We start from the raw sequence: 21,900 nt of genomic DNA, 5'->3' as shown, positions 1-21,900 counted from the left end.
ACAGTTGTTATAGACGAGCTAAGAGGAACTTGCTTTCGTGCTTCCACGGCAGACGTTTTCACAGTTAAGGAATTTCACAGTAACTTTTTTAATAGTCCAATCTGATTTAATTCCTTTGGAAGTATCAAACACTATATTGTATTTACAAAGAGATGACACTTTCCTGTAATCTTAAATATTTAGCAGTAAAATTAAGAAATACCATTATTGCAACAGAAAGTAAGAATTTTGGTGTTTTGTCATTAAGATGCACCTTGTGGCACTTACTGCTACCAAGTAACACACAGATAGAGGGTGTACCTGTGTAAAATTTTCCGAAATTGTGCAGTGAACAAAGGGGATTTTTACACTGTATTTTAGAAAATAGAAGCTATTGCCTAAAATTGCTAATTAATGAGGAAAAAAATGATGCCTGTTTCTTTCTTCTCCTCTGTCAGGTTTGTAAATACTACCTTTGTGGCTTTTGCCCAGCCGAATTATTTACAAATACCCGTTCTGATTTAGGTAAGTCTATAAGTCTTGTAACTTTTAATCACTTATATGTAATCACAATTAAACTTTTGTTTGCAAACTGCATTTTTATTGTTTAATACTCTGTCAAAACACTTTGAAAATAGGCTTTTTTATTTTTAAAGGATTGCCAGTGATATAGTATGTTAAGAGCAATATTTATTCCAGATCCTACTTCCTCTAAGTGGAAAAAACTTTATTTTTTAATTTTTTTCTTACAGTGTAAGCTAAATCATTGGGTGCGGGGTGGTTTTCTCCTCCTGAAGTGCTGGCTTCTAGTTTGGTTTATTCTACCTGGGCAGGGTTTTAACTTACTTTTGTGTGAGTATAGGTTTTTTGAGCTTCTTTACGTTAGAGACTCATTTACTGTAATAGTTATTACTGAAGGCCATCTCTAAATTGCTAGTAGCTTTCAAGCAATGGTATGCGGACAACAAGTAGTTTGGAGATGGTAACTAGGAAAAACAAGCTTCTTGTCTTAGCGTTAATTTCCAAGTCCATTGAAGAGTTTGATAGGCTGGGGAAGGTGGGGAATTTTAACATGACTACCTTCGTGAACTCAGGCCACATACCTCCTAAGTTTACTCTGAAGATCAACATTTTAAGTAGCCAGTTGTTTATTACAAAGAACATTGTCTGGAGCTTAGAAAGTGCTTGGTTAAATTACCTTTCATATGTAATTTTTCCCTTTTTTTAAGGCCCCAGGTGTTTAAGGTATTATTTTGTTTGTGTAGTTTTACCGATGCAGAACTTGATCTGGAAATTCTATTTTATATGAAGACTTTATATGTCATTCAGAATCTCCTTTGATTTTATAATTACTAAACCATATTGGCATTCTTTTTCTTTAATGTGTCTTTCAAACTCCAAGCAAAGGAAGCAGAAAGGCAGGCATAAAAGTCCCTGGGAAGTGTTTATAGCTCTGTTCTGTCATGGTGCACAAACAAATGCTGATGGAGTGTGAATACAGCATTCAAGAATGCAAGCTTAAACTTTTGTGTGGTCTTTACAGGTCCTTGTGAAAAGATTCATGATGAAAATCTACGTAAACAGTAAGTATGTTGGTTGATGTGTTAATGCAAATAGAGTTTCTAGTGTGCTTGAAATTGCCTAAAAGCAACCCAACCATGAGAAACTAATTGCTTTTTGATTTATGTAAACATTTATTTAAATGTATAATATTCTCTTACCTTGAGCAAGAATTTATAACATTGCAGTTTTTATTATTTATTTTTCATATATTATGGAGTGACATGAGCTTTCATTTTTAAAATATTTTACCAGATACGAGAAGAGCTCTCGTTTTATGAAAGTGGGCTATGAAAGAGACTTCTTACGCTATTTACAAAGCTTACTGGCAGAGGTAGAACGCAGGATTCGAAGAGGCCATGCTCGTTTGGCACTGTCACAGAATCAACAGTCTTCTGGGGTGAGTCTGAAAGAATCATTGGGGCAATTTTTCCTCTAGATAGCGTCTTTATGTTCTCTTTACCTTGCCTCTTTGGGTAAAAGATACTGTTTTCCAGAAGATTCCCATTAAATAAGTCTCTTCATCTGTTAGCCAGCAGATTGCATCTAGCCCTAATGGACAAGCCAAGTGGCTCCACAGTCAGCAAGAGTCTCTCTCTGTTCTCCCCGTCTCGGTTTCCTCAGAATCAGTCTCCGTTCTCTGCCCTGGAACATTAATCCTATCAAGTGTTGTCTTTACCCTCTTAACCTCAGTTCACCTTCTCTCCCTTAGTGGCATATTCCTCCTTCCCTCCACTAGTAAGCTGTATCACGGTGATAGTACTGAAGTAGGCAAGCACTGGGTCTTTCAGCAGCTGATGGAGCTAAATCCCCCTGTCAGCTGCCACCCTTAGGCAGTAGCCTCTTTCTGCTCCAGCACCACCATTGGCAGGCAGTGATGGAATCGCGGAAGTTTGAGAAAGAAATACTTCTGTGCAACTTTCTCAGTTCCAAGCTGCATACTGGACAGCTGTTAATGAAAGGCTTAAACTGACTGGGAGAAAAATTTTACATGTTTGCTCCACTCGTTTTTTCTTGTCCCCTGACTGATTTGGAGCAGCAACTGTGGCCTGTGCTCTGAGAGTTTTCTGACTGTTAGGGTAGCCTTGCTCCTTTTTGCTGCCCCAGTTAATTGTTCTGTGCAAAGTCCAGTTGCTTCAGAAGGAGCTGTGGACAGTATCTTCAGTCAAGAGAGCTTATTAGCTGTGGAGTAGAGCAAAGGTTGTGGGGGAGGCAGATGTAAGTCTATTCCGGCAGCCTACAGAGATGACACTACTAATAAGTGCATTCTGGATGAAGTGACATTCTTTTTGCATTTATGCTCAGAAGCTAAATTTCAGAGCCCACAGAACTTCTAAGTCATTCTTGAGTGTCTGCGAAGATACGTAATAGCTGCATGGCAGTTTCAGGGTTTAAATTTAGGACTTTGAATTCAGATGTCATACCTTTTATGGGCCAGGGCCTTCAACGGTTTTGTTGATTTAGGAGGAATTAGTGGGACCAGAACTTGCTTCACTCAGCAAAAGTGGAGAAAGCTGTGTTGAGGAGTGCTTTATGTTAGACTAGACTATTATTAGTAGGTCTTCACGGGAGAAGAGGCAGGAGAATGTTATTCCTGAAGTGTTTCTGGAATATGAGAAGCCATATATTCGTGTGTTTTAAAGTTATTTTAACTAAAACAAAACAAAAAAACCCACTTGTACTGTTTGGCAGGGAGCGGGACCTACTGGTAAAAATGAAGAGAAGATTCAGGTGTTAACTGACAAAATTGATGTACTTCTACAACAGGTGAGGTTTTTTTACCCCCTGTAAGAGAGATCTCTTGCTTTTGTTACTTGATTAAAAATTATAGTTGAATTTTTTTGTTGTGCTTTAGATTGAAGAACTAGGTTCAGAAGGGAAAGTGGAAGAGGCACAAGGAATGATGAAACTTGTTGAACAGCTGAAGGAAGAGAGAGAATTGCTGAGGTCTACAACTTCAGTAAGTAATGTGTTTGTAGTTCTGTCAAACTTATTTCAAAATTTGGTGCAACAGTATGTTCTTAATAACCTTGTCCTTACACTGAAGGCATGCAAGTTCTGTGCAGAATTTATTAGACAATAACATGACATTTAAATGTGTTAATCCAGCGTGTTGATTTAGCATGCTACCTTGAGACGGGGTTTCTTGCACACAGATTATGAAGTTATTTACATGGCAGTCCTGGAGGTGAGCTTGCGTCTTAACTCTAGTTCAGGTCTCAATTAAACTTTGCCATGTAGCCTCTGCAATATTATTTCACTGAATTAACAATCTGACTGTGTTACATAAAGCCCTTGTGTTAGGGCTGTGACTAGAGACAGGCATCTGACTTAGAGAGCTACAGAAGCCAAAGGTAATGTGTTAAGTAGCAAGTTCCTGTCAACAAAAAGGAGCTTATGTTTAAACATCGTATTCGGTGTTTAATAATATGCTTAAATTGTGATTCCTGTTTTATTTTTTTAAAGTTCTTAAATGTTGCAGGACAGTTTGTGTCCATACTATATGATTCATAAACACTGTGCAGCAATAATCACTTGGGTTTATGTTGAAATTCCAGTGTATTTCTCATATGTCTGTTGAAACAGTGAATTAATTTCACCACCATTCTTTTAAGTAGAAGCCCAGTGTTCCTTTTTTTATTTCTTCATGAGGTATTCTAGCCTTTTCATTCCTTGAGACATACTCCGTGGTTATTCTGCAGCTCCAGACATTTCAGTTGGTGCCAAAGAAACCATCTTAAGAGAAAACTGATTTTTATTTTCCTTAATCCCGAGATAGCAAGGAAGCTGCAGATATGGCTATATACATATTACTCCTTTGCAGTGAGGAATACGGTTTGTTTTGTGTGTTTTCTAATTGAGTCTTTCCTTGTGACTTACGTGGAACGGGTGTATGTAGCCTATTTTTGCCCTCTTCGCCCTAGTAGGTGCAGTGCCCTGAAGACAAAGCGTGCAGTTAGGATTTTCAGCTTTCACTAGTGCCTAGGATTTGACAAGAGTAACAGTAAAGTTCTAAACCTCTTTGCTGGCTTCTAGCTAAAACTTTTCTTTTGCTTTATCAAATGTTTTTCTTTTGCAGACAATTGAGAGCTTTGCAGCCCAAGAAAAGCAAATGGAAGTTTGTGAAGTTTGTGGAGCCTTTTTAATTGTAGGAGATGCACAGTCCAGGGTAGATGACCACTTGATGGGAAAGCAGCACATGGGTTATGCCAAAATAAAAGCTACTGTAGAAGATTTAAAAGTAAGCATCTCTTCAGTTATTGAACATAAAAAATTGTTCGGAGGCTTCTTGTGGTTAAAAAAAAGGCTGTCCAGTGGACTTCCTCAAGTAGGTGAAATACTCCAAAGACGGTGTATAAAAATTAAATGGAATCCTACTGCACGTGTAGCATTGTGCTTGCACTGACATTCTTTGCCGTATGTGATTACACTAGATATAAGCAAAGATGTAAATTCAGGTGGGAATTTTTTGTGGCCTTTGTAAAGAACTGTAGTGTGGCCTCTGTTCTTGTGAGAATGACAAGCAAAAATGTTCTGCAAGACAAAGGATTTCCATTTCAGGGATTTTAGAAAGCGCTTCTATGTAGGCCGTCCTTTGTTTGGGGAAAAAAAAAAAAACCAACCCTGAAATATTTTAAAAACTTAAGCTTCTACATCCTCAGAACGTATAAACTAAGTTGTATTGAATGATTTATCTTGATTAATCTTAATTTCTTTGTGTGAAATTTTTTTAAGGAAAAGTTACGAAAAAGAACAGAAGAACCTGACCGTGATGACAGGTTAAAAAAAGAGAAACAAGAACGAGAGGAGAGAGAGAAAGAGAGGGAACGGGAAAGAGAAGAGCGGGAAAGGAAGAGACGACGTGAAGAAGAAGAAAAGGAAAAAGAGAGGGCTCGTGATAGAGAGAGACGTAAAAGGAGTCGTTCACGGAGTAGACATTCAAGCAGAACATCTGACAGAAGATGCAGCCGTTCACGAGACCACAAAAGATCAAGAAGCAGAGAAAGAAGGCGAAGCAGGTATGTTTGTGTATGTGTAAGTATTTTCATGTAACTTTCCAAAATGTAAAAATCTTGTGGTGACTTGATCTGTCAGCCTGCATCACATCACTGATTTGTTAGCTTCGCTGTTCTTATCTCTTAAGTGAAGACATACTTTACTGGTTCTAAGGATAAGCAAGTCTTGCTGCATGTTCACTGTCTTCTCTCTTCACTTTTGGAAGTAGATAACACCATTGTGGTGGAAGTGGTCTTACGAGGGAGCTTTGAGTAGACAAATGCTCCCAAAGAACAGGGTCTTGTTTTTTCCTGAAGTTGGTCTTTAATTCATAGTAGTGGATATGTTTAAGCTGTGTGGTTGAATGTTTGAGTAAATGAAGAAGGCAATATGAAGCCAGGTCTTACGTACTGAGAAATATTTATATACAGTATGCTAAGGCTTGGTTTAAATATTTGTTTTCTGCAAATAATCAATGTATTAGAAAGTGCTACTGTTTTACTATTTTATCTTCTGAGTTAGAAAATACCAGCTGACATTTACATTTTTGACATTTTCTCTGAATGTTAAGGAGTCGTGACCGAAGAAGAAGCAGAAGTCATGATAGATCAGAAAGAAAACATAGGTCTCGCAGTAGGGACAGGAGACGATCAAAAAGCCGGGATCGGAAATCCTACAAGCACAGAAGCAAAAGCAGAGAGAGAGAACAAGACAGGAAGTCAAAAGAAAAAGGTATGTTTGTGTGAAGACTGAGTTCGTATAGTTCTGAAACTTAATCTTTCCCTGAAGTCTCAAAAGCTCTTAGTCTTGCAGTGAGTGACTGAAAGTTCTTCTTAGCATCAAATCAGGTCTGGTTTTATAAACTGGATATGTTGCTGTTAACCAATTTGAAGCATTTTGTTCATTCCAGTTACCGTTAATGCACATGCGTGCATACATACACCCCAGTGTCCACCTCTTACCTGTTACAGTAGTTATTAAAAGCTTACCACTTTGTCTGCAAATTAAATGTGTGAGGATTTTGATGTATTTTAAGACCTGTTTACTGTTTGCCTTTAGAAAAACATAAGCCTGTAATCAGATTTGCATAAGAGTGAATATCTTCTACTGTTAACAGATATTTCTGTAATTACCCTTTGCTGGTACATGTTTTGTGGGAGACTGATAGCTGGTTTTTCACCTGTACCGTCTATTGCTTCTCTACACTATCATGTTTCCTTTATTTTCCTTTAACAGTGCTTTTCAGTGGTGTTTTTTTTTTTTTCCTAATCTATGAATGCAGTCCAAGATAAATCTTGCAGAATTTCTGTAATGCTCTAAATTACAATTTCATGCCCTCTCCCCAGTCTCCTGCTCTTCCCCCATCCTTCCCCCTTAGTTTTTTGGTTTGTTTGGGGGTTTTTTTGTTTGTTTGTTTTTTTAATTAAGTGAGATTTCCTTTGTCAGTATTCAGGTGAGTCTCAAAGGAATGCTGTATTAGTCCTTGGAACGCTTTTATAGCAGTATATGCCATGTACAACAGCATTGATGGTGACTCACTGTTTCATCAAAGGCTGGTGTTCAGAAGCTTTCACAGATTCACATTCTGTGAAAAGATACTAATTCACTGTTATTGCTAAATTTCCCCCTTTAAAAGCCTTTTGAAACTTCTGGAGGAATGTAATACTAACTTCTGGCTTAAACGACTGGCTCTGTTGGGGTGCTGACTGATGTCCAGTCTGAAACAGCCACCCCACTTCATTATTAGAGCTGACCGTCAGTGACGGAGGAAACAATGCTGTTATGTTTCTAAGGTACTTTTGAGGTTCTCTGGAATGAAAGGTGCTATGTGCATGTTTCTGGATTGCACAGGCCTGTTTGCCCTACCCTTTTCCATATTTATCCAGCGGATTAGTTCCCAAAATGTTGGTAATGCTTCGTGTATTTTTCTTGCCTGACTTCCTTGGACTGTTTTAATTTTTCTGGTTTATATTACAGTGCATCTTTAGTATTGCTTCTTCTCTCATTTTGCTTTGCCCTTTATAAGCAAGTGGTTTTTAGCTGCTTGCTCATTGGCAGTGGAACTGATGCGTAGTGTTTAAACTCAGATTCAGTACTGTAGCCTATGTCCATTTGTTACTTTATTCCTACCTGATACTGTGCCTTTTTTGCCTCCTTTATGAACAGATTTCTGGTACTTAGTCAAGAATGTCCTATTCAGTATTCTGTGTGTATCTATGCATATAAATAATTGTGTTCTTATTTATTCAAATTTGGTCTGTTTTTGAGCTTAATGGCTGTTCAGTTCTTTCCTTAATCCTTAAATAGAGGAGCTAGTGAACTTTCTTCAGCATCTCAATATTTTTAGTTCTAACTTGACTGATTTCCTTGCTGGCCATTTTATTTGCTGCTTGCTACTTTCTTCCTCCAGAAATGAGAACAGTGAGGTGATGCTATGAACTGTGATGAAAATTCCACCTGGGAAAATCAATTGCTTTTTTGACTATGTAATCGTAACATTTGTAGAAACACAAATAGGCCTTAGAGCAGGACTGTAATGCTGAAGAATTTTGTGTTCCCTTTGTTGGGAAAATCTTTAATAAAAAAAGGAGAGGGGAAAAAGGAAAAAAATCAAACGAATAGTATTTAACAAGCAAGCACTGAATTACTATGATGAAACTGTAAACACCATTACATCCTCGTGTTTGCAGTGTGGCATTGTAGGTAGTTAAGTAGACAGCTTTAGAGGTTCATAGATCTGAACCATGTGGCTGGCTACCTGCTCTACTGTTTGCACAAAAAGAAGTCACGTAGAAGTTAAGACTTAACGTATTACATTTGGTAATATTGGCTTCAGAATCCAGTTGTCTTTATATCCACCATTGGTCTGCAATTATAGAAGTAAGCAGCAAAGGCCTGGCTGTAACTACTCGTGGTAGTGCCTTTCATCTTGAAATCTCAAACGGCTTTATAAACATCAGTCTTAACAGGAGAAAAAGCAAGGCACAGTTGCCCAAGACTTGCCTACTCTTACACATTAAATTAGTGCCATACTTTGAAAATTCGGAGGTCCTGGCTTCTTGTTCACTAAAATACTGTGGAATACAGCGACCTTTAAGATTGTAAGAAAAAAGTATATGTAAAAATGGAGACAATTTCTGACTCAGGTTTCAGGAGTACATTTGCTAAAGGAGGGAGCCTGCCAGCCATAAACACCAGCTGAGCATTAGCTTAAAATAAACCAGCAGAACGCAACTACTGTTCAAGTAAACTAACTTCAAAGTAGGTGGAATAAATAGGGTTGGTGTGTTTTTTAAGAAAAGGAAAACATCTGTTCTGGAAGTACCTTCATTTTATGAGGGGTTTATACTGGAACATGCCTCCAGAGCACTTTAACTTGGCTCTTTAGCTTCCTTGATCTGGATTCATATATAAAAATAACTGTATTTGTGATTGTGTTTTCATGTTAGTGATTAAACCTCAGCAGATACTGTCAGAACACCCAAACCCTCAGTAACACTGGATATTATGTTTGATTTTTGCATTCTTTGAACAGTAAAACCATTCACATTATCTTGGTAAGAATTCTCACAAAACAAATCTCAGTTGCCCACACGAACTCAGTCAGACAAATGTGCATGTGTTGAATCAGGAAGCAAAGTCAATATTACATGATGATACCTAATAGATCACAGCTCAAATAATGTACACAGTTTCAACAGCAAACTAATTGTATGTGCTTTTAAAGAAAGAAATCTTAGTGATTGAAAATACAGTGGAGGAACTTAACTGCTTGCAGATACTCCAGGAGTTGAGAGAAGTTCAGTTATTGGACTATTTGTTGAATACAATTTCTCAGTTCTGCTTGGCAAACTGGAGGTTTGCTATGGTAAAACTATTTTATTAAAGTTTTTAGAAGAGTTTCATCTCTCATACCACAGTTTAATAGTAGGTTTTTAACCTTAAGCAAAATTATCCTTCCCGACCAAATTCAAGAAACAAACAAGACAGAACAAAACCCTGCACACTGCACATCCGTAGGGCTATTAAGATCTACCATATCTACATAGGACAGAAGATAAGATTATTGGACTGACTACTAGTCCTCTGCGGGGAAACAAGACTACTATTCCTCAGTGGATCTACGTGTGCATCGGAGATACCTATAAGACACAAAAAGAAGACTTTTTAACAAGGTTAGTTAGAGTGCAATCTACCTGCGGAGTTGCAAAACCGAGGGCAGACAGATACAAAATTACTAGTTCTTCAGTTAGCTTTTTGACATCGCTGGGTGCTTTCTCCAAGCACCGTGCACTGGATGTGCTGCTTCAGATGAAACCTCAGTAGTAGTGTTCGTTAGGCAGTTGTCCTCATTTCTGTGGGGGGGCTTTACCCCTCCCTTTGGTGGTCTGTTTTTAAACAAAGAAGTTGGGATGTTGCTTCTCTTTTAAAGCTTAATTTCTACTTTGTCTTCTGAAATACAAAAGTGTGTTATGCCAGTCTAGGTCATAACATTATTTAAAATAGCTTTTTCAGAGTGTTCAATCTGTGTTGGGGAGAGATATATATATATACTTATATTATTTATTTTAATTGCCCGGATAGCAGGGAATAATCAGAAAAAAAGAGCATGAATGTTGTTCTGTATGATGACATCCGAGAGGTTGGTTTTTCAGAACTTTTTTTTTCTCTCTGAAGTGTCTTTACTGATCAAAGGTTGAATATTACGGTGTAAAATAATACATAAAGAATTGATGTTTTTATTAAATTTGCAAATACTGAATTTACGGATGAGGCACGCAGCTCTAATACTGAATGTTTTTCTTCCCATGGAAATATTTTTACTTCTGGCTTCCTTCCTTCTTTGAAGATTATTGAGAAAAGATGAGTTTTTCAGCAGTGTAGCAAACTCTTCAGCTTTCCAATTCATGATGGAATTGTGGGGTCCTTCCATCTTGCTGTTCCTTTGCCTTTGGAAAATAGTGCTTTTTATAGATCTTCCAAACTGTCTCCCCAAGCCTTTTTAATGAGTGGATTATAAATGACTGCTGTTTTTATAAAATTGAGAATTAATAATGCTGACAAGCATGCTGCTTCTGTGACATACTGTACAGTAAAGTTAATTTTGATTGTCACTGTGATCCCCCCACCTTCAAAGCTAGCGGTCCTTAATATTGTTTGTTTCCCCGAGTATTTGATTGTTCGGGGTTGCTAGTTTTTTTAATTGGCAAGTATTGATTTATTTGATGCACTGACGCATTGTCGCATCACTCTTTTCTGCTTCTCTTTTCAAGACCCGTATTTAATGAGAATTGTAAAACCAAAGAAGGCCATACACATCATATTAAAACTTGGGGACAAAGAGTCCCACGATAAGTAAGGAAGCCATGCATCATAATTACACATTTGCCTAACTTCTTGACTACCTCTTTACCCCTGATTTTCAACAGACAGCTGAGTAGCTGCCCCTGTTAGGAAGTCTGTCCTTTCTCCTCTTTTCCCCACCCTGTACTGTCCCCTTTGACCTTTTTTTGTACCCCCTCCGGTCCAGCATGGTAGTCTGAAGCCTATTTCTGTAACTTTCTGAGTATTACTGTTACTGCTATAGAAAGTAATTGTCCCATTTTGTATGCAATATATATCTCACATGTGCAATGTTTGTTTTTACTTTGAAATCCATGGTCAATGTCTTCTTTCATGGCAGAAAAGAGGGGATCTGATGATAAAAAAAGTAGTATGAAGTCCAGTAGTCGAGAAAAACAGAGTGAAGACACAAATACAGACTCGAAGGAGAGTGATACTAAGAATGAGGTCAATGGGACCAGTGAAGACATTAAATCTGAAGGTGACACTCAGTCCAATTAAAACTGATCTGATATGACCTCAGATCAGACAGAGGTAAGTGCATTATTTCAAACTTTGATTAGGGCTTTTTGTTACTGTTTAACAGTGCAGCGTAAGTATGCACAGATGAAGATGGAACTAAGCCAAGTAAGAAGACATACTAAAGCACCTTCTGAAGGAAAAGACAGTGTAGTCCTGCAAAACATTTTGAGGTACATTGTTTTGTCTCAGCTATTTTGTAGCAGACTCGTGCCCCCATTAGTGTGCCTCTTTGGGACATATTTGTAATATAGCCACCATAGAAAAATTAATTATCCTTTTTTATTTTTAGGGATTTTGTTATCGTTTTTTTTTAAAAAGTTGAACTGTTTTTGTATTTAAGTCCATATTGTGTTGGTACATCAGCAGAAACTTTTGCTTAAATACTTAATATTTGAGGCACATGTTGGACTACTTTGTTTTCATATAAACTGCTAGTATTTCTTTGTCAAGGATGTTTCTAGTTTTTTTGCTTTATTGCCTTGCATTCTAATGCAGTTTGTTCTGTAACTCGAGAGCCAGTAGCATTGGATTGATGGAAGTGTAGGGTTTATGAATTATTGCAGCTGACTACCATACCTCACACAGCGTTGGTGTTGTGAGCGGCCCATGAAAAGCCAAATTAAAAATCAAGGATTCAGTCAAACTAAGCAGGTACTCATGCCAGGTACTCCTTTCTCTACCCACATCCATGTTTGAATGCTGTTGCCTGTAATCTTTAAGCTTACTGTTGTGTTTTTGATTTTCAAGATAGTGAAAAGGACTTTTTGTGTATTGTGTGAATACTGTAAATCTGATTTTAACAGAATGGAATTTTCTTTCAACTGTATGTAGGGATGCAGTGCTGCCCAGAATTAGATATCTTTAAAGAGTTTAAAATGCAATAAACACTACATAATAATCGCCTTGTTACTTTCAATGCAATTCAAGTCTTTAAGAGGTATGTGTTTAATATTTCCTACTGTGTAGGAGAATTTGCAGTCAGCCATAGTACAGAGAAGTGGAATGGCTGATAACAGACTTCTAAGGCAAATGTAAATACAAAGGCAGATGCCACCAGATGATTACAATGTTCATGGCAAGAATGTATGCTGAAAAACTTTGTTGGAAATGAAACAGCTAAACAATAGGAAATGCATATACTGTACTGAAAGGCAAACTTGAAGTTTTTTCCCCGCTCTTGACATAGCTTTCTTACTCTTACAGAAGGTCTGTAGTTGTATTCCTGAAATAAGGAACTAACAATGGAGAGTACAGCTGATAAATGAGCTTCTTGCAACATAATTTGTTACTGTAGTTTCATTATTTATGCTAGGAATTCTTAAACACTTAATGTTGATTATTAAACCATTAATGCTACATTATTGCTTCTAAAGCCAGTCATGTTCAATGTTGACATTTTTGTAGAGTTAAGATGACAGCTAACAACTGGGCCAATATATAGGAATGGTAAACTAAATGCTCTTAATGCTGTCTAATTGTCTGTTTTCCCAAAATTTTGCATTATAGGACTACTACATGAAGAGTCTGCGAAGACAGCGGAAGACAGCTTAAACTGAAGATCTGCTTTAAAATGAGGTGAAAGAAAGCTGTAGTGGCGTAGAAAAATATAAAGTTGAGTTAGAAATTTTTTTTTTATAAAATTTAATTCAGGACTGGTGTTTCCTCCCAGAGTTCAGAAAGATGTGTTGATAATAGCACATATGCTACTGAGAATATAAGTCCTGTATCCTTTTTTTCTTTAAGACTTTTTAAGATAAGAAACCAACATAACCTGAACACATGGCTTGCTCAGTGTTTAATTGCAAGTTTTCATTCTTGGACTTTAAGAACACAAAAATAAATGTTTAGTATTTGTGTGAATCGAACTAAAATGAATCCCATTTTTACAACTAAGCTATTCCTAGCTTCTTGATATACGAGAAATGGAAATAAAGTATCTTTGAATTTCTGTTACAAATTTGATTGTCTCTGTCATTGAACGTTTAATATTAAATAAGTTTCTTTCCTAATAAATCTACTCATGTCTTCAAGCTTAGTCCATTAATTTGGATGCTTAGTTATTCTGTGGTGTTTGTGGGTTTGGGGTTTTTTGGTGCCATCAATTAGTATTTCATTTCAAGCTTACTTTTTCAGCGGTTAGATGGCTATTGGAGTCTGTGTCCCCTAAAAAGTGCGGCTTATGCTGCAGTTGGGTAAGCAATTACAGAGATCTCACAATAAAAATGTAGGCCTTAAGCCCTTATAAAGCAGTTAGACTTTTACAGCATTATCAGAAAGATGCCACTGCTGAGATCGGCCTTCAGACTGCCTTCATTTGCATTGTGGTATCAGTTTGGAATATTAATTAACAACTGTATGCAGTTGGTAAGCACGCACAGTCTGCATTTAGAACAGATACAAGGGAAAAGAGCTTTCTTGTGAAGCTGTAGTGCGAGCAAGCGTAGCTCTCATTGGAGAAGAGCTGCAGCGTGTGCTACTCGGCAGTGGAGACAGTAAAGTGTACCTCAGTGCTGTGTCTGTAAGGCGTTGAATTCACACTTTTAAAAAAAGCATTATCCTTCGTATTAGTATTCAGGACTTGACCATACACGTAACTGAAGTCATACTTGGACAAAGCACTATTGTAACTTGCTGCTTCTAATTTTGGTGCCTTGTATCATCTGTTTGTGGAAGTGCACTCATGAACAGACCTGCACGTTGGTCCCTCTGGTGAAATGGAGTGCTGGTTTTTGATAAGGGGGGGTACCACACGCAGACAGCCGTGTTCCCTTCTTCACTCTTATCGTTCTAAAGCAGACACCCACACGGGGGCACAGAGGATTGAGAACTGGGTGGTGGGGTTTTTTGGAAAAACTTAACAAGAAAAATTAATGTAAGTGGGAGCAAGTAAAACTGAACTTAGTTCTAGTCACGGACATCGCATGAGCGCCTACTCCTTTTGAAACTTGTAACTTTGGCCAAAACGTTTGCCTTGCACCTTCCATCGCACATACTTGTTACAGGACTAGCATTTTCCCCTTCCTTATTTTGCACAGGTATAAATGGTAAAATGAGGTAATTTATAGTCACTTGGACTGGGATTCAGATTCTGACATGTCTGGTAGTGGAGTCTTTCTCTAGCGCATTGAAGATGAAGGAAGAATTCTGTCTTTCAGAGCATAGGAAACATGGTGCCTTTCTAGTAACTACCTTCAGATTTGACTGTAACGAGCGTCTCCCCAACAGATTCATCTATGTGAAAAGTGTCATCTTCAGAGCTCGAGCCCAAGATAAATATAATCTCAGATTTTCTAGGAATGCTATGCAAAAAGCAAGTAGCTTATCTAAGCAAGCACCTCCTACGTGCTTTCTCCATACTGGTTGTTGGCAGCCTGACAGTCTTTTATTAGGTGTTAAAAATGTACTAGCCCGTCACTTTTCAAAGTTGTGTTAGAATTTTAAGAGCGCCCTGTCCACTCTAGAGTGCCATGTATCACCCACACACACACACGCCGTGCTCCCCACCCCCTGAAAAAGGAAGAGATCTAGGTACTTGAAACAACTGATATACTTTAATATAAGTGAAGAGTAGCAATGTCAGTATAGTACAAGTTTGTAGTGCAAACAAAAGTTGTCCTTGGAAGAACAGTAAGTTTTGTAAACTTAGTTTCAGTTGTCATACCAACAGTTTATTGTTCCAAAAAAAAAAAAACCCACAAAAAACCAACATAACTAGTGTGCCTTAGAGTTTATCAAACTGCATAAAACATACAAAAATATTTCTCTGAATGCATAGACTTACTGTTATTACAGTCAGATAATGATTAAACTTTTAGTCTTATCACATTAACAGTTATTCTTTGTGGAAACTAGAGCAAATAAAGCTTTTTTTAAACCAGCTGCTCCTATAGCTGAATGTTTGGTAATTAATGGACGCAGTCTTTACACTGATTTCCTAAACAAAGGAACCGAAAAGAAATCAGATACTCTTAATTTTGAGTCATTCAACTACTACTGTTTTTCAAACAGTTATTGCACATAATCTGAACTAGCCTCCAAGCTATGCCGAAAAGATAAATACGCAATTGTTAAAATAAAAACTCCTTTCCTGGCCTACAAGAAAAACAAAGCGAGGAGCCATAGTTAGGAAATTTTACTTCATACTGTGTCGCAGTAGCTCAGCTCCTGGAGAGAGAGGGGCCGGGATTGAGAACGGGGCGTTAGCAGAGTTTAAGTGATAAGATGGATATAGAGCAAGTGGGAAAGGATGATAATTACTCTGAATGCGCTAAGCAAGAATTTTAAGCCTAGAGTAACTTGGTGAAATCCTGAACCGAGAGTCAAGCGTCTCTTCTGCTGGCAGAAGGGGTTTCTATATTCTTCTGACACGCATGCTGTTAGTGACCTCGCGTGGAGGAGCCACTCCAGGGATAAAGCAGCTGTGCTGTGGGAAGCTAAGACCGGGTGGCAGCCATGCTGCTCCTACCAGACATGTTGATTGTACTCTTTATGGTCTGAATGTCAACGTGAGGATCCAGATCGACAACAACAAACACTGCATCAGCTGTGCATCAACTCCGCTCTAATGCCGCTTAATGAAGGAGAGATGGAAGGGAAATCAATGCTGTTGGCGGGGGGGGAGCAGCTCATGTCCAGAAACAACTCCCTCACCCCTGCACCCACCCCAGTACCCAGGTCAGGTTTTTGGAACAAAACAAAACAAAAAAAACTCCTACGGTATAACTTTGCAAACTACCCCGGGAACAGGAAAAGCTCCAGGGTGTTAATACTGCAGCAACGCTGCGACTTAAAATACTTTGTTCGGCGTGAGATGGAGTGACTCCAAGGTGTGTTTTAATGATGACTTTTGCCATTCGTAAAACCCCAGATGGATGTTTTCATCACTGACTTGCTTAAAGACAAGTTAAGCAGTCTGTAGCTTAACCACAGTCTGTTGGGGTTTTTTTCCCCAAAAAAAAATTCAGTTGAAAGCACCTGGAGGCGTTCAGCCCTTGCGGTACTCATCTGGCTAAAGCTTTGGACACTCTCAAAGTGATAGTAGACTGTGCAACGTGTGAAGTGACAGGTTAGTTATTTGCTAATGGTGTGTGTTACCAGTTTAGCACGGCTCATCAAGAGCGTGGTATGCTCCCTCAGGCTTGTGATACCTCAAGAGTATACTGTTGTGCTTCTCCTGCGCCTCACGCAAGCAGAAACTAACCACACACCCTGCCCTGTAACTGGTGGGTGAGGGTGGGCCATAAAGAAGTCGCTTGACTTAACAGTACTGACTTCTGGTGAGTAATGCGTAGTCTCCTCACGTCGTTGGGGAAAAAAAATGCGTAAAACCATGGACACGGATTTGTGATCCCCTCCTGAGCTCCTGAAACATAAGGGCTTTCCTTTGAATGGGCACTTTAACTTGCTTTGTGACTTAACTGCTCCTTAATTAAGAGGCTTCCCTTTATTTTTTTTTTGTGGCGGTGGAGGGATGCCATCACTTAAGTTACAGTATTCTCATATAGGAAAGAAACAAACATTTAAATGTGGACGCTCTTAGTCCGCAGTCACTTTCAGCCCAGTGAACATTTTTCTCCTGTCACTTCAGAGCATGAAATATTTCTGTCCCCAGCAGGCAAGACAATGCATCTTGGTGAGTCTTCGTGAAGGGGCAAGAGGTGAAGGACTTGCAAGTTTTACATTTTTAAAGCGTGACTGTTCGTTGTATGCCGAATACCCTCTGATGTTTAACTTAATCAGGAAGTTTAAAATATATATATATATATACACACACACACACGCACACAATTTCCTGAATCTCTCTTCCAAGACTCTTATTTGGTCAAAAAGTAGGCGTAATCAATGTACTTTTCATATCAATAATTAAGTCTTTCCTGCCCTCTGTTGCCAAATACAACCCATAAAGGTCACTGAAATACATTGGAAGCATGTGATTTTAGTAGACAAATGAGGTATCCCTTATCTGAATACAGTATCGAGTAAAAAAATAAAAGCAAAGGGGATATTAAATATAAAAGATAAACTATTAGTTAAAATAGTAACCCTAACAATAACTTAAGGTTTTACACATGCTTAATTCACTGCCTTCAAAAGGCAGCAGCATATAGTTACCAGGTTTTCATACTCTAGAGGCATCTAGAAGAGTCAGTAGGTCAGCTTTGATGCTCTGCTGTTGTAGCATGGTCTCTCGGTCAAAGTCGATGCAGCATGTCTGAAGGGAGAGCTGTCGGTTTTCACAAGCACCAACTCCAGCTCTTGGAAGTCCTGAAGTCTGGCAACATCCTTGTCCTTTTAAAAAACAGACAGAACTATGCGTTGCTTCTAAAGGTATCTGGTCTTACTCTGTAAGTATTTATAACAATAGCTAAAGGAGGTAAAAAACTAAAATTCCAGGGAGATGACACCCAATGATGGGAATAAATAATGAAAGAAAAAAATCCTCCCGGTAAGACACTCTTGCTTTCAAAGCATGTTTGGGGCTTTTTTTCTCTCCTTGAACCTCATCGTGATTTGACTGTGTTTGTGCACGTCGCCTAACTAAGAGCTGGGACCAAATGCATTTCATTTACAGACCTCCAGAATAGGTATTTTTGGAACAGAAGAGCATCTTCATTTGTTAATGGCGTATCTTTAAATTATTCACATGCCAATTTGTGGGTTTTTCCCTTTACTACGTGTTCTTTTTAGGCAAGCAAACAATGAAGTAGTACATGGCAATTATGTTAAAAGCACACTAATGCACTGTTTCTGATACATTTAGGAAAAAAGTCAAGCTCTAATAGTTTCATGCGCTTTAGGAGCTGAAACACTCTGCCTGTTTTGACAAGAATATTTTTAAGTAAGTTGTGATGAAGTTTTACAATACCCTTTTGAATTTGTGAGCCTAAGTCAGTTTTTGTTTTCTAACACAAGGCCATCCATGTTTTGCCCATCTTTTTACAGAAATACCTTCTCTGATGTCTGCAGAGCGCAAAGTCAAATTAATCTCTGATTTCAATTCTTACCTTTCGTACTAGTGTATTAGGTAATTTTCTGATCTTCTCTACTTGTTCTGGATTAACGCCCAGTTCACAGCAGCTCACTCTGAGCAGATCTTGATAGGTCAGTTCCTGCCTGTCCAGTTCAATTTCAATGAAGTCATTGTCTCTGAGGTTCTGGACTCTCACCTTAAGCACAAGTTCTGATTGAAAAAAAGATTGAAAGGTTTTTTCCTCAAAAAAACCCAACCAAATAACCCAAACCTAACACTAAAGTATTCACCATTATCTTTTGAATTCAGGTTTTATAATACAATACCTATGATCTCACTGAGAAATACTGTGCAGTTAATGGAAGCTTCCATTTGAACAGAAAGAAATACACAGGGGAACCACGTTTACAATGTTAAAAACCTGATCCATCCAGTCACAAAGTCAAGTTGTTGCCAAACTACCAGAGATATGTCTGATACTATATAATACATTGCAAAATTTGAATTTTTATGTTGCTTGCACTGATCTTCCCATCATTTTGCAAAGTATTACCATGTTGAAAATACAGTATAACAGTTATTTTACTTAGCAGAGCAGAAAAGAAGTTCTGGGTACTTTTGGCCAAAGAATTCAACACCGCTGCCTCTGTTCCACATGAGTCTAAGCAGAATGATTCTTTAACTTCATGCTTCACCCAGTAACAAAAACATGGAACAGAACATAATAGCAGGATGGGAAATTACACTTCATTACCTTGCATGTTATATGGGAAAGTTCCAGTAAAGAAAAAGGGCTGAAACGTTGGTGCGGTACCAGTAGGCGAACTGTCGGTTGGCAGAGGTACAGCCTGCTTGGATGCTACCGGAGAGAACAGACCTCTGCTGCGAGGCAAGGCCGGCCGGCAAACGGGGCCGTTGGCTACGTCAGGCGTGATGCATTTTGGTGCTGCGACAGTTGCTGACGGGGCAGGCAGCTGTCCTGCAGCGTCTAGTGCAGGAAAATCATCTTCGCTGTTGCACGATGTGGGTGTGCATACGCTTTCAAGCTGAGTTGCTGATGAACAAGGACTAGTCTCACACTGGGAAGCAGAAGAGATGGAAGCACTTTCATTCTGGGATTCGGCCAAGCTGCCTGGAATGCTTTCTTCAGTGTAAACGTACGGGAACGGTGGGTTGGCCAAGTAGCTTGCAACAATTGGCAAATTTAAATCTTTCACTCCTTGACATTCAGTTTCTTCCGCTATTTAAAGAAGTTCAAAAATGGAGGGGTAGGGGATGGAGAGAGAAAAAACCCACCATGTTACTGGGTGTATCTTTCTCATTTTGAATATAGTTAGTTTTCCTATTGTGTCTTAAAACTACATCACATTCTGAGGTAATCAAAGGATGATACTAACTTATCATAAGCATGTAACGCCTGGAAGGCAAGTAGCTATAAAATGAAAGAAAAATCTACAAATGTCTACAATGTATTGTGTTTTTTAAAAGCAAAGTGGGAAAAAAATAACCGTTGAAAGATAGGTCATTTCCAGCAGTGTTACTCCAGCGTTTTCAAAGGAACTGACTGACCACAGTTCTTCACTAAATCTCATTTGGCAATTTTTTAATGACACTGCTGTAAATAGTTTATTATGACCCATGCCAACAAATTAAACCGAGCATTTCTTCGGGTACGTGCATATTTGATATAATACCCAAGCCAACTCCTCTTTTGCTTAAAAGTACTGCAGTAAATGACAGTCTTGCCTGACTGAGGATTACAGGACATTAATACTCATGTCAGAGCAGTTCGGAAAGATCTGCTCAATAGCACTACACTCCCAGGATAAAAACCATTTAGGAGGATATAAGTGATATGTGTTTATTCCCCAGGAAACACATGAAAGCTTAACAGACAGAAAAATACGGCAACCAGGAGCAGAGTTCATTCACGCACACTTGATAGTTTAGATGTTAAAAACAGAACGCAAGTCATTTGCCATGAACTAAGTCCAAGAGATGAGCACCTTGCCCAAAAGAAAACAAAAATACTCATGCAAAGAACATGCCATTCCTTCAGTTGTGACTGTTACAACCTTAGTCACGATTTAGCTGCGACTTCATTTAAGATAACTGTGCACTGCTGATGTAAGAGCGTATCACTGTAGAGAGCAATTTAGTGCAATTAGCAGAAGATAGAACACCAACATTTCCAAAGGTGAAGCACGTTAAAATTTTGATCTGGAGCACAGTAACTAGATGCTGATGGAAACAGGCACTGGCACTGTGACAGGAGTGTCACATACATCTAACTAGGTTTGCTGTGCATATGAAAAGTGCAAGATGACAGAATTATGGGGCAAAAAATTAATCATACTGCAAGTCACAGTATATCAAAATGCTCCGAGGCCGTAACTTCTGAAGTGCTGCAGTTGTTTTGAGTGGATTTGTAAGACTTCTTATGGTCAGACAACAGTCAGCTTGTACAGCTGTGAAAGTCTCCATCTGCAGCCTGCGTGCCGGCTTCTGCTTAATGAGTGCAAATATGACTGCAGCAGCACATTTCCCAAAGTGTACAGCACATTTCCCGAAGCGTACAGCTCTCCAACCTCTTGATGACACAGCTCAGAATAAAAGGCCTTCCTACCTAAAATCCCCACGTCTATTTGCCTAAGCATGAATTACAGTTATAAATCGGAGCTATCTAGTGAGATACAATAGTCCTAGCCAAAGTTTTGCCAATCTACTGCCTCAGATAAAAGCACTAAAAATGCTTTAGTCTTTAGACCAAGAATTCTAGATTACTTTTAAGATGGGAACAGTACCTCCCAAAATCTTCCGGATGTCTGGTTTTGAAGTTAACTGTGCAGCCAGCTCTCCTTTAGCGGTGAGGATCTGCTTATCCGCACCAGCATCCAGCAGGCAGGAGACCACTTGAGCATGGTTCCTCTTACAGGCCCAGTGCAAGCAGGTCCTGCGGGGAAGGAAGCAGAGGGGTCGTGCTGTCAGCCTCAGCTCTGTCGCCCCGGCTCCTCCTCATGCGCCTGTCCCAATTCGCCTGCGTTACATGTAGAGTGACTACAACTGGGAATAACGTTACCTTCATTGCATCGCTTTTTTAAAGTTAGGATTCTACTGTACGTTCTGCGGGGCAAGACCCTCCTTTACCTCGCCACAGCGTAAAGGGGGATTCTCCAGGGCTGTCGCAAAAAGCCGCGTTGGTGGACACGAGCAACTTCAGAAGAGGTCCTCGGGGAAACAACACGCAGTGACAGGTGGAAGGAGGATGGCCTCCTTTTGTTATGAGCCTCTTTAGCAGTAAATCTCAAAGCCTCCTGAGATTAGCATCTCCTTTTTCGTAAATAGGAAAACGAAGAAGAGCTGCGTCCCCAGGGCGGCTCTCCCCTACGTCTAACGAGGGCTGCCCAGCCTCATCGGGGGAGCCCCGAGCCCCGTACCTGCCCGGCCGAACACCCCCTGCAAGGCAAGGGCAGCGTCAGAGCCTCCCCAGCAGGGGAGCCGGGCCCGGCGGCAACCCCGAGCTCAGGGCC

General features: G+C 39.2%; 2 protein-coding genes across 2 annotated transcripts in view; one reads left to right on the top strand and one right to left on the bottom strand.

Annotated features, from left to right (window-relative positions):
• Positions 1-443: 443 nt before the first annotated feature.
• Positions 444-13,430, top strand: LUC7L3 (LUC7-like 3 (S. cerevisiae)). Its single transcript, XM_009323735.1, has 11 exons — positions 444-504; positions 1,523-1,562; positions 1,795-1,939; positions 3,232-3,306; positions 3,395-3,499; positions 4,619-4,780; positions 5,275-5,558; positions 6,107-6,267; positions 11,219-11,359; positions 11,465-11,570; positions 12,907-13,430. The coding sequence occupies exons 3-11, from the start codon at positions 1,817-1,819 to the stop codon at positions 12,917-12,919; spliced, it is 1,170 nt and encodes a 389-aa protein (XP_009322010.1). The 5' UTR covers positions 444-504; positions 1,523-1,562; positions 1,795-1,816; the 3' UTR covers positions 12,920-13,430.
• A 1,502-nt stretch (positions 13,431-14,932) lies between these two features.
• Positions 14,933-21,900, bottom strand: part of LOC103916749 (ankyrin repeat domain-containing protein 40-like) — a 9,830-nt gene continuing 2,862 nt past the window's right edge. Inside the window, exons 2-6 of the mRNA XM_009323800.1 lie at positions 21,808-21,826; positions 21,175-21,323; positions 19,125-19,610; positions 18,405-18,580; positions 14,933-17,688 (exon numbers count right to left, since the gene is read on the bottom strand). Coding sequence (XP_009322075.1) covers positions 17,545-17,688; positions 18,405-18,580; positions 19,125-19,610; positions 21,175-21,323; positions 21,808-21,826 — 974 coding nt within the window. The 3' untranslated portion in view covers positions 14,933-17,544. The remainder of the gene's footprint in view (positions 17,689-18,404; positions 18,581-19,124; positions 19,611-21,174; positions 21,324-21,807; positions 21,827-21,900) is intronic.

The sequence above is a fragment of the Pygoscelis adeliae genome, unplaced genomic scaffold (assembly GCF_000699105.1).
Source record: "Pygoscelis adeliae isolate BGI_AS28 unplaced genomic scaffold, ASM69910v1 Scaffold75, whole genome shotgun sequence".
Classification (NCBI taxonomy): Eukaryota; Metazoa; Chordata; class Aves; order Sphenisciformes; family Spheniscidae; genus Pygoscelis; species Pygoscelis adeliae.
The sequence above is the reverse complement of the archived record's forward strand: the minus strand, read 5'-3'. Positions and strand labels throughout refer to the sequence as shown.

Excerpts from the sequence above, each read along its gene's own strand:
- LUC7L3 (XM_009323735.1), top strand. The coding sequence starts at position 1,817 with ATGAAAGTGGGCTATGAAAGAGACTTCTTACGCTATTTACAAAGCTTA. Across the intron at positions 1,940-3,231 it reads AGAATCAACAGTCTTCTGGG|GGAGCGGGACCTACTGGTAA; the intron begins GTGAGTCTGAAA and ends ACTGTTTGGCAG. Across the intron at positions 3,500-4,618 it reads TGCTGAGGTCTACAACTTCA|ACAATTGAGAGCTTTGCAGC; the intron begins GTAAGTAATGTG and ends TTTCTTTTGCAG.